General features: G+C 39.7%; 1 protein-coding gene across 1 annotated transcript; it reads right to left on the reverse strand.

Moving 5' to 3' along the window:
- Positions 1–6,465: 6,465 nt before the first annotated feature.
- Positions 6,466–7,620, reverse strand: LOC121378070. Its single transcript, XM_041506169.1, has one exon. The coding sequence runs from the start codon at positions 7,618–7,620 to the stop codon at positions 6,781–6,783; it is 840 nt and encodes a 279-aa protein (XP_041362103.1). The 3' UTR covers positions 6,466–6,780.
- Between the last annotated feature and the right edge of the window lie 13,366 nt (positions 7,621–20,986).

Here is a 20,986-nt window from a genome sequence, read left to right on the forward strand (position 1 = left end):
ATATAATACTGTATATATTAGAGTGCCTGTATAGTATCGTATATAATACTGTATATATTAGAGTGCCTGTATAGTATAGTATATAATACTGTATATATTAGAGTGCCTGTACAGTATAGTATATAATACTGTATATATTAGAGTGCCTGTACAGTATAGTATATAATACTGTATATATTAGAGTGCCTGTACAGTATAGTATATAATACTGTATATATTAGAGTGCCTGTACAGTATAGTATATAATACTGTAGATATTAGAGTACCTGTACAGTATAGTATATAATAGTGTAGATATTAGAGTACCTGTATAATATAGTATCTGTGTCTTATAGTACCTGTATTCTCCCTAAATAGTTACACTCTAGTCGACATTTAATCTAATTAAAAGTAGCTCCAGGCAATGTTGTTAGATCTACTGGTAGACCAGTAGAAATACTTTTAATCAGATTGGTCGACGTTATGCCTATAATTTACACGCATATCCTTGTAAGCTGTTATTATACATGCTTATCCTTGTAAGCTATTATTATACACGCATAACCTTGTGAGCTTATAGGTTGTACTATACCAAATAAAATTTCATAGGCGACCATGTTAACGTTTGTGTTTAAAACACTATATGCAATATAATTAACCAAACTATGACCCATAAATATCAGTACTACAACTTCTACCTCAGTGTATCAACTGAAGAAAATGGTACCTTTCATGGCTCAGTTTCAGAAACACCCCAAGTTTCGCACAAAATGTTAGTACTGGTCTAGTGGGGTCGATAAAAAAAATATAATATCAAACAGCAGGTCTCGTTCCACAATAGCCGATGTATTTTTCGTGATGAGGTGTCGTTAAACATCTATTCTATTAAAATAATTATTCTATTCGTTCAACCATAACAGTTGTTACTATTGTGTTATAGGGAAAGGAAGGGAACTATTTTAACGTGCCCACATCCTTACGGTTCGGACACGCCCACCATGGATTTGGATTCTGGCATAGCCAGTCCACTATTCCATGGCGGCTATTGTGTTATATGGCCTCAGATCACAGTGATCTTCCCATTTGGTTATCGAAAATCCGGAAATTTGTCCGCGCAAGTAGTCTGCTGTTTGACAGTGATTATTTCATGGCAGGCAGCTCTGAAGTGGCAACTATTAGACTGAAATTGACAGGGGAGAGCACGCATATATAGTTTGTAAACATGTGCAACTTGTTGACATTGAAGATTAGTTTGTGGTAATTCTGACCCATGCAAAAGTAGTGCTTTTTTGTGTAAAATGGGTGTACTCCGCCCAAGTTTAGTGGGTGCGTTTGCTTAAACAAATATCCTGGGAGAAAGCTGGACAACAGGGGTTGTCCTTTTCAGGGTATGTCCCCCCCCCCCCCCCCCCCCCCAGGCAGACAAAAATCAATAGGCCTGCTGATATTAATAAAAAAAAATGTTATAGCCACTAAGGCTATATAGAAACATATAGCGTAATTAATTATGGTCCGAGGCATATTCATTAGCGTGAAGGGGACAATACTCGTACTTGTATGTCTTCTAACAAATTACGAGTTATCTGTCTTTATCACCAATTTCGGTGCGATGGTCAAACGATTGATCGTCCCCCAAATGGCTTCGGCTTGCTGGCGCCAGGTACAGAAAGATATATACTGAAGGAAATAAACTAGGGGACAAAATCTGCCTCAATAATACAAATCATGTATGCCTTTGTTTTCCATTCCAAATATATCTACACTTACTGCTCCTATTATAAGCTCCTATTACACTGCTCCTCAATATCTGTGTGGTCCTTAACCATATGTCCGACGCCATATAACCGTAAATAAAATGTGTTGAGTGCGTCGTTAAATAAAACATTTCCTTCCTTCCTACTATAAGCGTAAAGCGCTGGCTTGATGCGCGGTCGGTTTGGGATCGATCCCCGTCGGTGGGCCCATTGGGCTATTTGTCGCTCCAGTCAGTGCACCACGACTGGTACATCAAAGACCGTGGTATTGCTATCCTGTCTATGGGATGGTGCATATAAAAGATCCCTTGCTGCTAAGAGTAGCCCATGATGTGGCGACAGCGGTTTCCTCTCTCTCAATATCTGTGTGGTTCTTAACCATATGACCGACGCCATATAACCGTAAATAAAATGTGCTGAGTGCGTCGTTAAATAAATCATTTCCTGTTCCTTCCTACTAAAAGCATTGCGGTTGTATCACCAACAGTTTTCTAAGGTTGTACAAGTCATTGAATATTCCGTTAAAGGGACATTCCTGAGTTTGCTGCAATTTGTAAGATGTTATCGACTAACAGAGACTTTTTAACGATTGTAATTACATATCAAATATATTTCTCTGCATAAAATATTAGAGGCTGTATATTAAACGTGTTTCTGATCGTTCTAATATTTGAACTAGGTTAAATTTCATTTTATTTCCTAAATTCGGTTGTTTTGTATTTTTGGTACGTACGAAATTATTTGAAGATAAAATCCAGTTTGGACTCCTGACAAATATTAAGACGACCAGGGCCCCGTTCCACAAAGTGATCTTAGCCCTAAGATCACCTTAAGTCCATAGTTACCTTATGCATTAAGGTGATCTTAGTGCTAAGATCGCTTCGTGGAACGGGAACCAGAAACACATTTAATATACAGACACTGATATTCTAAACCAGAAAATATATTTAATATGTAAGTTTATTCGTAGAAATATTTTTATTAGTCGGAAACATCTTACAATGGAGCAAACTCAGGAATGTCCCTTTAAGGATTGCTACATAGGGTCCCATAGTAGCAGTAAACCCAGGAATGCCCCTTTAAACTCAATGAAGATCTTATTATATTCGATTAACTGAGCGGTCATTCGTCCCGAACAACGACAGAGACAAAACTACGAGTTTTCATTATCAAGCTGCCTTAATCTAATTGAAATCAGAGGTCATTGCACACTCCTTATCGGAGAGTTTTGCTAGCAGATCTGACCAAAGCAAATACTTAATATTATCGTTGTCCAGCAGGTCTTTGATCCGGACAATCAAAACCCCGCTGTCATAATCCATAATTAAATCTGCATATATAAGGCTTCGCGTCCCCGCTACGGCCTTTGTGGTGTCGTGGATAAGCCACCAGACATAAGGCTGGTAGGTACTGGGTTCGCAGCCCGGTACCGGCTTCCACCCATAGCGAGTTTTAACGACTCAGTGGGTAGGTGTTAGACCACTACACCCTCTCCTCTTCTCTCTCACTAACCACTAACAACTAACATCTAACCCCCTGGCCTCGGTGGCGTCGTGGTTAAGCAATCAGACAAGGCTGGCAGGTTCTGGGTTCGCAGCCCGGTATCGGCTTCCACCCAGAGCGAATTTTAACGACTCAGTGAGTAGGTGTAAGACCACTACACCGACTTCTCTCACACTAACCACTAACCCACTGTCCTGTACATACAACCCAGATAGTTAAGGTAGAGGGTCTCATAGACAAAACTGAACACACAAGAAAATCCGATAGTTGTAAATAATATGCAATTTAATGGTACAAAAGCTGCAGTAAATAATATTTCACATGCTTAATAAGTATGGTCAGTGTATGTATATGCAGAAACATGCTTGATCATCTATCATGGTCATTAGCATAGGGGGTAGGACATAGCGCAGTGGTAAAGCGCTCGCTTGACATGCGGTCGGTTTATGATCGATCCCCGCCGGTGGGCCCATTGCGCTATACGTGGTATAAAGACCCTTTGTTACTAAAGGAAAATTGTAGCAAGTTTCCTCTCTAAGACTATACGTCAAAATTACCAAATGTTTGACAATCAATAGCCGATGATTAACAAATCAATATGCTTTAGTTATGTTGTTAAACAAAACCCCCGTCGGTGGGCTTATTGGGCTATTTCTCGTTCCAGCCAGTGCACCACGACTGGTATACCAAAGGCCGTGGTATATCTTATAAAAGATCCCTTGCTGCTAATGGAAAAGAGTAGCCTATGTGGCGACAGCGGGTTTCCTCTCACAATATATGTGTGGTCCTTAACCATATGTCTGACGCCATATAACCGTAAATACAATGTGCTGAGTGCGTCGTTAAATAAAACATTTCGTTCTTTAACTAAAACATACTAACATGGACATCAGTAGCAAAGACCTTCTGTGGAGTTGGTCCCACAACCAAAATTGAAAAGAAAAGCAAAATTAATAATAATAATAACAACGTGTAATTTAATGGTATAAAAGCAGCAATAGATCAATTTTCACACTGCCTTATAAAGAACGTCTTTAGAAGTTTGGTGGATTATCTAAGGTTGATTTCAGTAGCAGATCATCCCGTCCCAAACAAGTAAAGTTTGTTTTATTTAACGACGCCTCTAGAGCACATTGATTTTTTATCTTAACATCGGCTATTGGACGTCAAACATATGGACATTCTGACACTGGGTTTTTTAGAGGAAACCCGCTGTTGCCACATAGGCTACTCTTTTACGACAGGCAGCAAGGGATCTTTTATTTGCGCTTCCCACAGGCAGGATAGCACAAACCATGGCCTTTGTTGAACCAGTTATGGATCACTGGTCGGTGCAAGTGGTTTACACCTACCCACTGAGCCTTGCGGAGCACTCACTCAGGGTTTGGAGTCAGTATCTGGATTAAAAATCGCATGCCTCGACTGGGATCCGAACCCAGTACCTACCAGCCTGTAGACTGATGGCCTAACCACGCCACCGAGGCCGGTACCCATCCCAAACAGTGCACTACGACTGGTATACTGATATACCAAACTCCTGTCTGTGAAAATTACAATATATAATATTTCACACTGCCCAATACAGAAGGTCAGTGGGGGGTTTTCAGAAATTTGCTGGATTATCCAAGTTTGACGTCAATAGCAGAGACCTTCTCTGTATTGAGTCTCATAGCCAAAATTAAAAAAAAAAAAAAACAATAGTTGTAAATAATGTGTAATAAAATTATAATGATACAAAAGTGACAGTGCCTGATAGTTCAATTGCCCAATTCGTTAGTGCATTGGGTCCTATAACCATATTTAAAAAGACAAACAAACAAACAAATACACGTGTAGTTGTAAATAATATGTAATACAATGGTACAGAAGCGACAATATATATTATTACTCCATTGCTTAATGAAGTGTCGGTGTCTTCAGAAACTTGCTGGATGGTCTAAAGCGAACACCAATAGCAGATACCTTCTGTGTACTGGGTCCAATAACCCAAATTTAAAAAAGAAAAGACTAACGTTGTGCATAATATGTAATATAATGATACAAAAGCGACAACATATAATATTTCTCCATTGCTTAATGAAGTGTGAGTGTCTTCAGAAACTTGCTGGATGGTCTAAAGCGAACACCAATAGCAGAGACCTTCTGTGTACTGGGTCCAATAACCCAAATTTAAAAAAGAAAAGACTAACGTTGTGCATAATATGTAATATAATGATACAAAAGCGACAACATATAATATTTCTCTATTGCTTAATGAAGTGTGAGTGTCTTCAGAAACTTGCTGGATGGTCTAAAGCGAACACCAATAGCAGAGACCTTCTGTGTACTTGGTCCCATAGCCAAATTTTAAAAAGAAAGAACAAAAGTTGTAAATAGTGTGTAACATAATGGTACATAAGCTATACTATCTGATATTTCACTTTGCCTAATGAGGGTCAGTGTATTATGAAACTTGCTGGATTATCTAAAGCGAACAGCGATAGCAGAGACCTTCTATGTGTTGGGTCCCATAGCCAATTATTGTCCTTTTTTAAAATTAAAAACAGTCAAATAAACCAATAGTTGTTAAGTAATGTGTAATGTAATGGTACAGAAGCTATATTATCTGATATTTCACATTGCCTGATGAGGGTCAGTGTATTCAGAAAATTGCTGGATGATCTAAAGCGAACATCGATAGCAGAGACCTTCTGGTCCCATAACCAAATTTGGAAACAAACCTGAAGTAAACAAAACATATAAATACTAATAATGTGCAATTTAGTTATATAAAAGCTGCAATAGCTAATCACAAGGATTCGTGTAAATGTCTTTAGGAACGTACTGGACCATCTGAGATGGACTTCAGTACCACAGACCTTCTCTGTAGTTGGCCTAATAGCCAACATTGAAAAACAAGCAAATTATTGTGAAAAGGTGAAACTTAATGGTGTAAAAGCTGCAATAAATAATATTCACATTGGTAAGAACGAGTGTTAGTGCCTTCAGAAATATGCTGGATCATCAAGGAATGATTTCAATAGCAGATCCATCCCTTCCAACCAGTACACCATGACTGGTATATCAAATGCCGTGGTATGTGCCATGGGAAAGTGAATATAAAAGATCTCTCGTTACTAATGGAACGAGTTTCCTCTGAGACTATTACATGTCAGAATTACCAAATATTTGACATCCATGTAGCCGATGATTAACAAATCAGTGTGCTTTAGTGGTGTCGTAAAACGAAATAAACTTTAACTTTAATTTTCAATAGCAGATCCCTTCTGCGTGGTTATGCCGTAGCCAAAACATTGACAAACTAAGGAAGTAAATAGTGTGCAATTTAAAGGCATGAGAACCGAAAAGCGGTTGTCCTTTCCGTCTTCATGGAGAAGATTCTCTATGACTGTGGCATTATTCTTTCTTCTTCTTCTGTTTTTTGTTGGCCACCCCCTTGACATTAGGCTAAAATCGAGAGAACATTGCGTTTAGAAACTCAATGAATCATTTAACGTGAGTGTCAGTAACAGACACCGTCTGTGGATTGGGTCAGAACCACAGTTCACTGAGGGGTGTACACTTTAATTTCACCCTCAGATTGCGTGATGTACAGTTTACCACTGCTGTCGACACAGATCCCAACGGGCCAGACCATGTTGTCTACACGCGTAAACACGTTGCTAAGAAAAACGCCATCTGGCGACAGCTTTAAGATCTTGTGCTCGTTGTTGTCCGCTAAAAAGATTTCTCCCACGGTATTACACGCGACGCCACGTGGTTCCGCTAGAACGCTTTGATCGTTGGGCTGAAAGACCCACTTCACTTTTCCCGATGATGTCACACAGGTGAGAGAGATTTTCATGATGTCAGAGACCAAGATGTCCCGAGACGGCGTCACTGTCAGATATTTGGGACTGGCGAAGAGATCTTTGCCGTCAGCGTCTTTGTTAATCGAGACTAGTACCTTCCCTTCCGTGTCGATGACGTCAACGGTCGGCGGATGATGCCAGGGGGCGCTGGCGGCGATCGTGTTGGCGTCGATGCTCGACAAACCGTAATATTCCTTGTCCGCGTTCACTCGGGAACTTACGTACATCTCCGAATCCACCCGAATGAAGCAGAGCTCTCGGGACCCGTGCAGACTCACAACGACGGTGTTGTCGGCAATTTTCGCCAATCCACGTGGCTCGCTCTCGACGTCGAGCCAGCTGTGTGCCATGTTTCCGTGGTGCTCGTAAAACCGTTTGACCCGTTTATCGTTGCAGTCCGTAACTATTATCGTCTTAGAACCATTAGCATTCAAAACACCAATATCCGTGACGTTGGAACCCATTAAACACGAATCACTTTTCAGCCGGGCAGAGAAGCTGTTCTCAAGAATATATCTTCCGTCGACGGCCATTTTTGAACAGTTCTGAATCTTTCTTTGAAATCAACAAATGACAGCTATTATTTTCACCTGCAAAATTAGGAGAGAGAAGGAAAAAATAAGAAGCAGAAAGGTTAATCGATTTAGAATGATGCCGTTCTAAATTAGTTAGGTAAAAGGACAAAATCAATATCTACTGCAAACGTGTTAATTTAATCTATCTTTTCCCTCGATTATGTTATTAACAAAGGAAGCATCGTTCTGGTATGCCCATATTACTATCATTGGTCATCCATTACCGTTAAAGTGCATGGTTATTCATTCTGGTCACTCCTCAGACCCGTAGCTAATGGGGGGTCGGGGTGGGGGGGGGTCGGTTGACCCCCCCCCCCCCCATCTGATGACCTTTTTTTTTCAATATGCCCCCGGACCCCCTAAAGCAATTCGGGCGCTTCGTGCCTCACCATAAGCTTAAACGATCCCCCTCCCACCTCTCAAAATCCTGGCTACGGACCTGCTCCTTCAAAAGTCATCTTGCCCTAAATAAGCAACTGTCCTGTTATAATTGACGGCGTACCGTTATATATTTACGGAGTAGAAAAATCGGATGATCTGATTAGTAGTAATATGTGACAGTGTTTATAACGGTGTGCAAATACGTCACATATGATTTATTCACCGGCCTGGGTGGTGTCATGGTTCAGTTGTCCCCAGTCGGTGGGCCCATTGGGCTATTTCTCGTTCCAGCCAGTGCACCAAGACTGGTATATCAAAGGCGGTGGTATGTGCTATCCTGACTGTGACAAAGTGCATATAAAAGATCCCTTGCTGCATTAGAAAAAATGTAGCGGATTTCCTCTGATGACTATATGCCAAAATTACCAAATGTTTGACATCCAATAGCCGATAATTGATTAATCAATGTGTTCTAGTGGTGTCGTTAAACAAACCAAAATGTTTGGGGGGTGGGGGGTAAGTTGTCGGACATAAGGCTAGTAAGTACTGGGTTCGCTGGTTGAGTACATAGGTCATTGTGTCATGAAATAAAGCCAGTTATGTACCTTTAAATACCAAACGAATGTGAAGTTTCTTTAAATCATAACTTAACTTATATTATTGCTTAAATGTCTTAAAATTATTGTTGTAAGATGTAAGCATCCAAGATCCCAATTCTGTCCGATGCATGACGGTACATGGGGGAGGGGGTTGGGGTAATGATCAAGCGTACAAAAAATAAATATGGAAGGAGTGAGGTGAAAAAAAAAGAATCCAAAAAAAAAAAAGACAGAACAAAAACTAACAAAAAAACAAAACAAACAAAAACTAACAACAACAACAAAACAACAAAAACTAACAACAACAAAAAAACAACAACAGATTTTGCGGGTATGTACTTTATGGATGGCCCCTTTTTACGAGTCTTATCAGAAAATGTTAACTTTATCGGCAATGGAAACTGGTTTGGTGTAATGGAACCTGTAAACATGACCTATATGTAGTGTGGTTGCCCGAGGCGTGACGGGTCGAAGGATCGATGCGTTTCATCAGACATACTTTTAGACTGAAAGGAAATTATGTGAAGGCACTTTACATAGAATTATAGCGTACATCTAACACGCATTGACGACACCACTAGAACACGGTTATTGGATGTAAATATTGTATCAAAAAAAGAGAGAAGTGAATGGTGTTGTGCAACGTAAAGACATTTTGCAAGCTGTTTTGTTTGTTATGTTTAACGACACCACTAGAGCACATAGATTAATGAATCATCGGCTACTGGATGTCAAACATTTGATAATTTTCATACGTAGACTTCAGTGAAAACCCGAAATATCTTGTTTTTGTTTGTTTTTTCATTAGCAGCAAGGGATTTTTTTTTTTTTTTAATTTTATGCACTTTCCCATACAGGACAGCACATACCACGAGCTTTGATATGCCAGTCGTGGGGGTCTGGTTGGAATGAAACAAAACCCAATCGAGGAGGTTCGATCGATTAGAAATGTGCTAACCCGATATGAGAGTTACACGTTACACGTTCCGCACCAAATTGTGACGTCAGATCTCTAAAGGGTAAAAACAATAATGGTTCTGATTGGTAAAAATGTTTTATTGTTCATCTTTATCTATAATACATTAATTCGTTTATATTAATTCGTAGCTGTATACCGGAAGTCAAAATCAATGTAAGATACAATGCATGCCGTCCCATCACTCTATAAAACCAAAACAATAACACACACACGCGCGCTCGCCAATTCACGCGTGCGCACGCTCATACACACACACACACACAGAGAGAGAGAGAGAGAGAGAGAGAGAGAGAGAGAGAGAGAGAGAGAGAGAGAGAGAGAGAGGAGGGGAGAGACAGACAGAGAGAGAGAGTAGAGAGAAGGAGAGAGAGTAGAGAGAGAGAGAGAGAGGAGGGAGACAGACAGAGAGGAGAAGAGGAGAAGAGAGAGCGAGAGAGGGAGAAAGACTGAGAGAGTAGAGAGAGAGAGAGAAGAGAGGAGAAAGAAAGAGAGAGAGGAGAGAGGGGGGAGGGAGGAAGGAGAGAGAGAGGGAGAGAGAGACAGAGAGAGGGAGGGAGGTGGGGAGAGAGAGAGAGAGAGAGAGAGAGAGAGAGAGAGAGAGAGAGAGAGAGAGAGAGGAGAGAGAGAGAGAGAGAGAGAGAGAGAGAGAGAGAGAGAGAGAGAGAGAGAGAGAGAGAGAGAGACAGACAGACAGAGAGAGAGAGAGAGAGAGAGAGAGAGAGAGAGAGGGCGGGGGGGGGGGGGGGGGCAGCGTGCGCGGGTTGGGGACATAAAAACAACCATATAAACATAACAAAATCAACACAAATATACCATGAGGCTCAAACAATTAAGACATTTACCTGTTGCGTTCCGGAGAAAACAAAATAAGGTCTAAGAGCCCTTGAATAGTCGACCACTGTACAGCTCTTTTAAATTTCACTTGACTTAGAATTTTTATGATAGCGACTCGAGTATTACTTATAAGTTCGTTCGCCTAGTGATATACCTATGGTATATTGTAAAACTGACGCTGTATATATATACTACATGCAGTAAAATAAAAATAAAAATACAAATATCACATTGTCACCAATCGGAACAGATTTTCCATACAGGTAACCCAGAGGGATCAATCAGATAGACATTACAAAGGTTTTTACCCTACTTCCCAAATGTATATTGTATTTCTAACACAGGAAATTGTTTAGAGCTTATACTACCTAAAGGAGACCTTAGAGAATATTATCTAGGTGAGATCGAATACAAAACAAATTGGTTCTTGCGTTGACGGCCAGCGCGAACTTAGTGGACAAATAAAATCTATACCAGGTTGTTCGCATTACTGCTATTGGTGGCAGAATTAGGTCAGTTCTTCAAACGCTATTATTATATATGCGCAAAATGAAAGCCCGTTTTGCCGGTTCCGAGGAAAGTCGAGAAAAGTGTTTCATTTCTATTGGCGTTAATTACGTTCCCTGGGGTCGTAATATTCCGTATAACCCAATAGTATCGAGTTGTGTATTATGACCCCAGGGAATAAACCAAAGAGATTCACTCTGCAATCGACGTCACACAAGAGTGCTACGTGTGGGCAAGATACCTGTATTAAAGGGACATATCCTAGTTTTTAAACACTAAGACATATTTATTTTTTACTATTAAAAGCCGTTTTTGATAACTGTTATCATACTTTACTTAGATTTTATTGTTTAGATTATCCATTTCCGTACAAAGTGTTTTTGGTCATCCTGGTGTTTTTAATATCACAAAATGCATTTCTCATATTTTAAAAAAAACGCACGTGCGTCTGAGAAGTAACAGTGTCCAAATGTTTTACAGGGCTTTCACCATAGATTAACAGAATGTTTAGTGTTAATTTTCCACGGGCTAGATTAAAACTAGGTGAAACTAGGTGTGTCCCTTTAAATTAACAACAAGGAAAATCACTTCATTACATTTCATCTTGATTTTTTTTGTGTCTCTTTCCAATTAAGCTAAAAGCACGCTGTGCTTGACACACCCCTTAGCTGTATCGACTGTCTGTCTAGGATAGTGAATTAAGTCTGGTTGTCAGTAAGACAGAAATAGTGAATTCTACATGAGTGGCCGTTAGATAAGATTTATCTTAAAACGAGATGCTTTAAAAAAAAAAAAAAAACCGCTTCTAACGAGCGAAAGCGAGTTTGATACGTTTTTAAACAACGAGTTGTAAGATAAATGGTATCTAATGCACACGAATGTTGTATTCTATTTCTTACATATCCTCAAAAAATATTTTTTTTAAATAAATTTAAACGCCTTTTTCAACGAAAACATAATTATTTACCGTCCTTGCGCTTAAAGTTAACTTGTGCGTTACGGACAAGTCAATTTCAGGTTAACGTGAAAGGCACAGTGTGATCGATTCGACCGTGCTTTCCTTTATTGGATGATATGGCATTAGTGACCTGGGGCCCTATTTTCGAAGCCATCTTAGCCTACGAAATCGTAAAATCATCGTAAGCTATGACGTCACTATGGCGTGTGCTGTAGTGACGTCACACCCTACGATGGTTTTACGATTTCGTAGGGCTAAGATGGCTTCGAAAATATGGGCCCTGGTCATCACCTAGAAGCAGCCAGTCGTGTCTTTAAAATGTTGTCGCACGTATGTGTGTTAACAGGTCAAGTGTGTTGTCGCACGTATGGTGATATGGCATTAGTGAACCAGGTAAATGTCGTGTCTTTAAAAACGCACGTATGTGTGTTAACAGGTAAATGTTGTCGCACGTATGTGTGTTAACAGGTAAATTAGGGCTTCTACAATTGTTATTAAAATCCACTAGCCATGGGATCAGTGATTTAAAAAAGTGCACTAGCAATTATTAAAATTTCACTAGCAGTACTATAAGTAAATACCATGTTACTAATAGGAATAATCGGATATGCCACCCAAAGAAGGCAATACAGATTAAAAACCCTTAGATTTGTAAGGGGGGGGGGGGGGGGGGTCGGATATCCATATGAACAAAACAGATTTAAATTCCGCATTTGACAACCTTTTTTACTAGCCTTCGGGCATAGCGATAGTAATTATTTACTAGCTCGATATTGAATATCACTAGCCATGGCAATGGGGCTACATTAAGTTAGAAGCCCTGCATAAATAACGAATGATGTACTCACCAACAGGTATATAAGAAATTGTTGTAATGCAAGATGGTGTGACCTTGGTGACCTGGTCATCACCTAGGAGCAGCCAGTCGTATGTCTTTAAATGTATTATCACGGCGGGACGTAGCCCAGTGGTAAAGCGCTCGCTTGATGCGCGGCAGGTTTGGGGTCGATCCCCCTCGGTGGGCCCGTTGGGCTATTTTTCGTTCTAGCCAGTGCACCACGACTGGTTCATCAAAGGCCGTGGTATGTGCTATCCTGTCTGATGGTGCATATAAAAGATCCCTTGCTACTAATGAAAAAAAATGTAGCGGGTTTCTTCTCTAAGACTATATGTAAAAATTAGCAAATATTTGACATCTAATAGCCGATGATTAATAAATCAATAAATGTGTTCTAGTGGTGTCGTTAAACAAAACAAAGTTTAAATGTGTTATCATGAATAACGAACGATGTTCTCACCAATGGGTATGTAAGAAATTGTTGTAAAGGCACTGTCCCGAGTTTGATGCTATTGCAACATGTTCCCGACAAGTAGAAAGAAAGAAAGGAATGTTTTATTTAACGACGCACTCAACACATTTTATTTACGGTTATATGGCGTCAAACATATGGTTATAGACCACACATATAATGAGAGAGGAAACCCGCTGTCGTCACTTCATGGGCTACTCTTTTCGATTAGCAGCAAGGGATCTTTTATATGCACCATCCCACAGACAGGGTAGTACATACCACGGCCTTTGATATACCAGTCATGGTGCACTGGCTGGAACGAGAAATAGCCCAATGGGCCTGCCGACGGGGGTCGATCCCAGACCGATCGCGCGTCGAGCAAGCGCTGTACCGCTGGGCTACGTAACGCCCCAGACAAGTGGAGTCTTTAAATTTTTACTATTAGATGTTATGCAATATATTTTCTTTGTCTGTATCTCGGTGTCTGTATTTTCGTTGTGTTTCGGGTTGTTTCAAAGTTTGTAGGGCGAACGTAGCCGAGTGTAAAGCATTCGCTTGATGTGCGGTCGGTCTGGGATTGATCCTTGTCGGTGGACCCATTGGGCTATTTCTCGTTCTAGTCAGTGCACCACGACTGGTATATCAAAGGCGGTGGTATGTGCTATCCTGTCTGTGGGATGGTGCATATAAAAGATCCCTTGCTGCATTAAAAAAAAAAATGTAGCGGGTTTCCTCTGATGACTATATATCAAAATTACCAAATGTTTGACATCCAAAAGCCGATGATTAATAAATCAATGTGCTCTAGCCGTGTCGTTTTATAAACCAAACTTTCTAATGTTTGTAAGTATCCAAAACTAGATTTTAACTCACAATTATTTACTTTCGGACGTACGAAAAAAATACGAAAAGATACATTTGGAAATGAAAACATGTTTATGATGTTTAGAAATACACTGGATACAGAGGCACTGATGTTATAAACAGGAAAATTTATTTAAAGTGTAATTGTAGTCTTAAAAAAGGTCTTATTTTAAAAATAATTATTGCCGCAGATCAATGTGACAATGTCAAGGTTGGGGTGCCTTGAATCATCGACTTACAAAGTGTTTGTAACATACTCATGTACATACATATCCATATCCATACATTATACATCATGTATACATACATAAACATATTTTCACAGATATACACATATATTTTTAGTGATTTAAATGTATCAAATTATTTTGTTACTCGTGCCTGAGTAAGTTTTATCTGAGGAGAAAAGAAAGAAAGAAAGAAAGAAAAATATAAAGAAAAAAATAAGAATAAATAAATGAATAAATGGAATTTTTTGTTTTCTTTTGTTTTATGTTTTTGTTGTTTTTTGATGGAGTAGAAATACTGATAAGAAAAATGAGTACAGTTAGCAAACAAACGTTTTACTGAATTTGTGTGTCTTGTTTTCCTTTTTTTATCAAATAAAAAGGTCAAGCCACTTGCCCCAGCAGTCATTAAATTGTTCATACTCGCAATTTATAAAATAAATGTATTTCTCTATTTCAAAAGAAGTCTTATTAGCCTTAAACATCTCACACCTACAACGCAATATTCAGGACAGAACATTAAAGCTACACGTCCATATGTACGATTTACGTGTATGTGTATTGTGTTCATCAGCTAATCGGAGTTCGTAGGAAGCCCAAGATTATTGGTAAGACCTATTTTGACTCCACCATGCACGAAGAATATAAGATAATGGCTCATAATTAGATTATTAAAAAGATGCTCTTCTAAATTCAAAACAAAACTCTTCTAAATGCATGTACACAGATCACGCACATTTCGAGAATTGACTGATGGAATGATTAACTGACTGAATGCATGATGGAATGAATGATGGAAGGAATGAATGAATGAATGACTTACTGACTGAGTGACTTCCTGACTGACTTACTTACTGACTGACGTACTGACTGACCGACTGACTGACTAACTTACTGACTGATTGTCACTGACTCGCTGGCTGATTAACTTGCTGTCTGATTGAGTGAGTGACTGACTGACTGACTAACTTACTGTCTGATTGAGTGACTGACTGACTGACTTACTGACTGAGTGAGTGACTAACTTACTGACTGATTGAGTGAGTGACTGACTGACTGACTAATTTACTGACTGGCTGACTAATCGATCGGTCGGTCGGTCAGTCGGTCAATTGATTGTATGTTTGATTGACCGTTTTGCTGACTTATATACTTACGATCATGGACTATGCAACGCCTGTTTATTGTTAAGTTTTCCTGGGAACGAAATACCATTTTGACACTTTTATACCAACCCGAAGTGACGTACGTTCATTATTAATGCGTTGACCTTATTACCAAGTACCATACTTTGTCCAGATTCTAGACCGCGAGGTTTCGGCCATTCAAATCCCAACGTTTCCTCGACCACTATCGCTTGTCAGGCAATAAATTCAGTCAAGCCACTTTCAGTATTAACACAGGAGCACAATGAAGTATCATTAAGATAAAATAGAATGCCAACCGACTTCGGTGGGGTCGTGGTTAGGCCATCGGGCATAAAGCTGATAGGTACTGGCTTCGAATCCCGGTACCGGCTCCCACCCAGAGCGAGTTTTAACGACTCAATGGGTAGGTGTAAGACCACTACACCCTCTTCTCTCTCGCTAACCACTAATAAACTAACAACTAACACACTGTCCGACACACAGCCCAGATAGCTAAGGTGTGTGCCCAGGACAGCGTGTTTGAACCTTAATTGGATATAAGCACGAAAATAAGTTGAAATGAAATGAAGAATGCCAAGTTGAACCCTAAACCAGCGAACTGACTAACTGAGAAAATAAAACTGAACGTCGAGTGGATAAGGTGCTACACCATTTGTCTGAGGTGCTTGGGTCAAAGGTTCGAACCCGTCGGTGGACGTATTCTTTTTTTTTTTCTTTTTTTTTTCTTACCTGTCTCATCCATTTCCCCCATATTTTATTTAACGACGCACTCAACACATTTTATTTACGGTTATATGGCGTCGGACATATGGTTAAGGACCACACAGATATTGAGGGAGGAACCCCGCTGTCGCCACTTTATGAGCTACTCTTTTCGATTAGCAGCAAGGGATCTTTTATATGCACCATCACATAGAGAGGATAGCACATACCACGGCCTTTGTTACACTAGTCGTAGAGCACTGGCTGGAGCGAGAAGTAACCTAATGGGCCCACTGACGGGGATCGATCCCAAACTGACCGCACATCAAGCGAGCGCTTTACCACTGGGTTACGTCTCTCCTCCCCCCCCCCCCCCCCTTAGTATATACAAAGACCGTGATGAGTGCTGTCCTGCCGTAGGGAAAATGCATACGATAGATTCTTTGCTGACAATGGAAATATTGTAGATGGTTTCCCCTGAATATGCTTGTCACAATCGCCATATGTTTGACATTCATAGCCGATGAGTACTAAATCAATGTGCAAAACAATCTTTAACTCCGTAGACATGGCGTATTGCACGTCGCCTAAACGTGAACTAGTGCACGTCATACGTAAAATATTGACCAGCTGTGCAGATATATGAAGTATTGAAGGTCTCGATAAACGAAATTTTCACGCTAAATACTAGTACTCAACTGTTGCGTAGATAGGAAATAATTTTAAAAAAGCAACACACCCGCCATTCCCCGTGTCGTTACTTTATCTACCCGTTTAATGTAGTCCCCGTGTCGTTACTTTATCTACCAGTTTAATGTAGTCCCGTGTCGTTATTTTATCTACCAGTTTAATGTAGTCCCCGTGTAGTTACTTTATCTACCAGTTTAATGTAGTCCCGTGTAGTTACTTTATCTACCAGTTTAATGTAGTCCCGTGTAGTTACTTTATCTACCAGTTTAATGTAGTCCCGTGTCGTTACTTTATCTACCAGTTTAATGTAGTCCCGTGTCGTTACTTTATCTACCAGTTTAATGTAGTCCCGTGTAGTTACTTTATCTACCAGTTTAATGTAGTCCCGTGTAGTTACTTTATCTACCAGTTTAATGTAGTCCCGTGTCGTTACTTTATCTACCAGTTTAATGTAGTCCCGTGTCGTTACTTTATCTACCAGTTTAATGTAGTCCCCGTGTCGTTACTTTATCTACCAGTTTAATGTAGTCCCGTGTAGTTATTTTATCTACCAGTTTAATGTAGTCCCCGTGTAGTTACTTTATCTACCAGTTTAATGTAGTCCCGTGTCGTTACTTTATCTACCAGTTTAATGTAGTCCCGTGTCGTTACTTTATCTACCAGTTTAATGTAGTCCCGTGTCGTTACTTTATCTACCAGTTTAATGTAGTCCCGTGTCGTTACTTTATCTACCAGTTTAATGTAGTCCCGTGTCGTTACTTTATCTACCAGTTTAATGTAGTCCCGTGTCGTTACTTTATCTACCAGTTTAATGTAGTCCCGTGTCGTTACTTTATCTACCCGTTTAATGTAGTCCCGTGTCGTTACTTTATCTACCCGTTTAATGTAGTCCCGTGTCGTTACTTTATCTACCCGTTTAATGTAGTCCCGTGTCGTTACTTTATCTACCAGTTTAACGTAGTCCCGTGTCGTTACTTTATCTACCAGTTTAACGTAGTCCCGTGTAGTTACTTTATCTACCAGTTTAACGTAGTCCCGTGTAGTTACTTTATCTACCAGTTTAACGTAGTCCCGTGTCGTTACTTTATCTACCAGTTTAACGTAGTCCCGTGTCGTTACTTTATCTACCAGTTTAACGTAGTCCCGTGTCGTTACTTTATCTACCAGTTTAACGTAGTCCCGTGTAGTTACTTTATCTACCAGTTTAACGTAGTCCCGTGTCGTTACTTTATCTACCAGTTTAACGTAGTCCCGTGTCGTTACTTTATCTACCAGTTTAACGTAGTCCCGTGTCGTTACTTTATCTACCCGTTTAATGTAGTCCCGTGTCGTTACTTTATCTACCCGTTTAATGTAGTCCCGTGTCGTTACTTTATCTACCCGTTTAATGTAGTCCCCGTGTCGTTACTTTATCTACCCGTTTAACGTAGTCCCGTGTCGTTACTTTATCTACCCGTTTAACGTAGTCCCGTGTCGTTACTTTATCTACCCGTTTAATGTAGCCCCGTGTCGTTACTTTATCTACCCGTTTAATGTAGTCCCGTGTCGTTACTTTATCTACCAGTTTAATGTAGTCCCGTGTCGTTACTTTATCTACCAGTTAAATGTAGTCCCGTGTCGTTACTTTATCTACCAGTTTAATGTAGTCCCCGTGTCGTTACTTTATCTACCAGTTTAATGTAGTCCCCGTGTCGTTACTTTATCTACCAGTTTAATGTAGTCCCGTGTCGTTACTTTATCTACCCGTTTAATGTAGTCCCGTGTCGTTACTTTACCTACCCGTTTAATGTAGTCCCGTGTCGTTACTTTATCTACCAGTTTAACGTAGTCCCGTGTCGTTACTTTATCTACCAGTTTAATGTAGTCGTTGTCGTTACTTTACCTACCAGTTTAATGTAGTCCTGTTTAGAAAATAAGTATTCACTGAAAAAAAAAGGTTGCAGGACGTAGCCCAGTGGTACAGCGCTTACATGATGCGCGATCGATCTAGGATCGATTCCCGTCGGTCGGCCCATTGGGCTATTTCGCGTTCCAGCCAGTGCTCCACAACTGGTGTATCAAAGGCCGTGGTATGTATTATCCTGTCTGTAGGATGGTGCATATAAAAGATCCCTTGCTGCTAATCGAAAAGAGTAGCCCATGAAGTGGCGACAGCGGGTTTCCTCTCTCAATACATGTGTGGTCCTTAACCATATGTCCCACGCCACATAACCATAAATAAAATGTGTTGAGTGCGTCGTTAAATAAAATATGTCCTTCCTTCCTTCCTTTATCTAGCAGTTTAAAGGCATATTGTCACAGACTACTGACCTATATAATAGCATATTGTCACAGACCACTGACCTATTTAATGGTCTAACAAAGTATTACCTGAACAAATATAATTTGATTTGTCCCTAAATGTACTTTATTCAACCATCTTCATAACATCCATACTCCATATATTAATGACATTTTGTAAAAATAATTGAATTATGGCAATGGTCCATAATTCAAAAACTAAAATTGCCGAGAGGGATGACAGGAATTTCACTCCATCATAGTTCAGTTAAGGTGATGCGATAGCTAGATTTTGTTTCCAACAATTAATGTAAATTTTATTTATTATCCATTTTTAGAGAAATAAGGTCCTTAAATCTGCGACAGTATGCCTTTAATGTAGTCCGGTTTAAAAAATAAGTGACAGTGTTCATTGACAACAAAAAAATCTAAAATACCAAAATTCCTTTTCAAATGTTTGATGATTACAAGTAGGTTGACTTTTATAGGATTTAAGTAAGCCACTGGTTTGATATTTTTATTACTAAATATTAACAAAATAACAGAAAAATAAGGCGGTGCTATCTGGTATAGATCTAAGGGTAGTTAACAAAACATTTGTAGTCAGACTTTTAAAATTATTTTTCATGATAAGGGCGGGACGTAGCCCAGTGGTAGAGCGCTCGCTTGGTGTGCGGTCGGTGGTCTGGGATCGATCCCCGTCGGTGGGCCTATTGGGCTATTTCTTGTTCCAGCCAGTGCACCATGACTGGTATATCAAAGGCCATGGTACGTGCTATCCTTGCTGTGGGGTGGTGCATATAAATGATCCCTTGCTACTAATGGAAAACATGTAGCGGGTTTCCTTTGTTAAGACTATATCAAAATTACAAAAATTTTGACATCAAACAGCCGATGATTCATAAATCAACGTGCTCTAGTGGTGTCATTAAACAAAGCAAACTTTTAACTTTGCAACTTGGTGCACGTGCATGAGACCGAGTGCTCGCGGTTTTGGGCTGGACTGGTTTTTGAATGTGATAGGACATGAAAAGCTTGAAACCAGTCAAATTATTAGAAAACGTTAAAGTTTGTTTTGTGTAACGACAACACTAGAGCACAGTGATTAATTAATAATCGGCTATTGGATGTCAAACATTTGGTAATTCTGACTCGTAGTCATCAAAGGAAACCCGTTACATTTTTCCCAATGCAGCAAGGGATCCTTTATATGCATTTTCCCGCAGACAGGAAAGCACATACCACGGCCTTTGACTAGGATGTGGTAAGATGGAACTCTGTCAAAGTGTTCGTAAGTGAGCGCACTTCAGAACAAGCCACTAATGATAGCCTAATTATGATTATAGATTTTGCGTAGGACATCCCTTGTCCATTTTTCGTCATGTGGAAAATATAATTAAACGATTTCTCTGCTCAAAAGTAATTATTGGAAATATAATCGTGACTGGAGTTGTGTCAAATGACCAGAACGTTGTACGGAGTCGTTCTGTTGCTATTGCGAGTAGATACTAGTAGTCTTAAACGTGATTCTATTCGTAACATAAAAAACATAACAAAAAAAAAGTATAATAATAATAATGGACTAATAAACCCTCACTCCAAACCCCCCCCCCCACATAAAATCCCCCTCCCCCCCCCCACACACACACACGCATTCAAAAACAAACTCACAAATAACGAAACAAACCATAAACAGAAGAAAACCTAAAAACAGACAGAAATATTATCCAACTACAAACTGTCATCAACAAGAAGAAAAATGCGATAACAATAACGACAAAATTCAAGATTTAACATCAAGACAATTATTTTTATACTATAATGGGTTGGGTTACTAAACATGCTGTTTGTTTGTTTCTTTTG

Source organism: Gigantopelta aegis, chromosome 7 (genome assembly GCF_016097555.1).
Source record: "Gigantopelta aegis isolate Gae_Host chromosome 7, Gae_host_genome, whole genome shotgun sequence".
NCBI classification, from domain to species: Eukaryota; Metazoa; Mollusca; class Gastropoda; order Neomphalida; family Peltospiridae; genus Gigantopelta; species Gigantopelta aegis.

What these genes read in the sequence shown, in the direction of transcription:
- LOC121378070 (XM_041506169.1), bottom strand. Translation starts at nt 7,620, where the DNA reads ATGGCCGTCGACGGAAGATATATTCTTGAGAACAGCTTCTCTGCCCGG.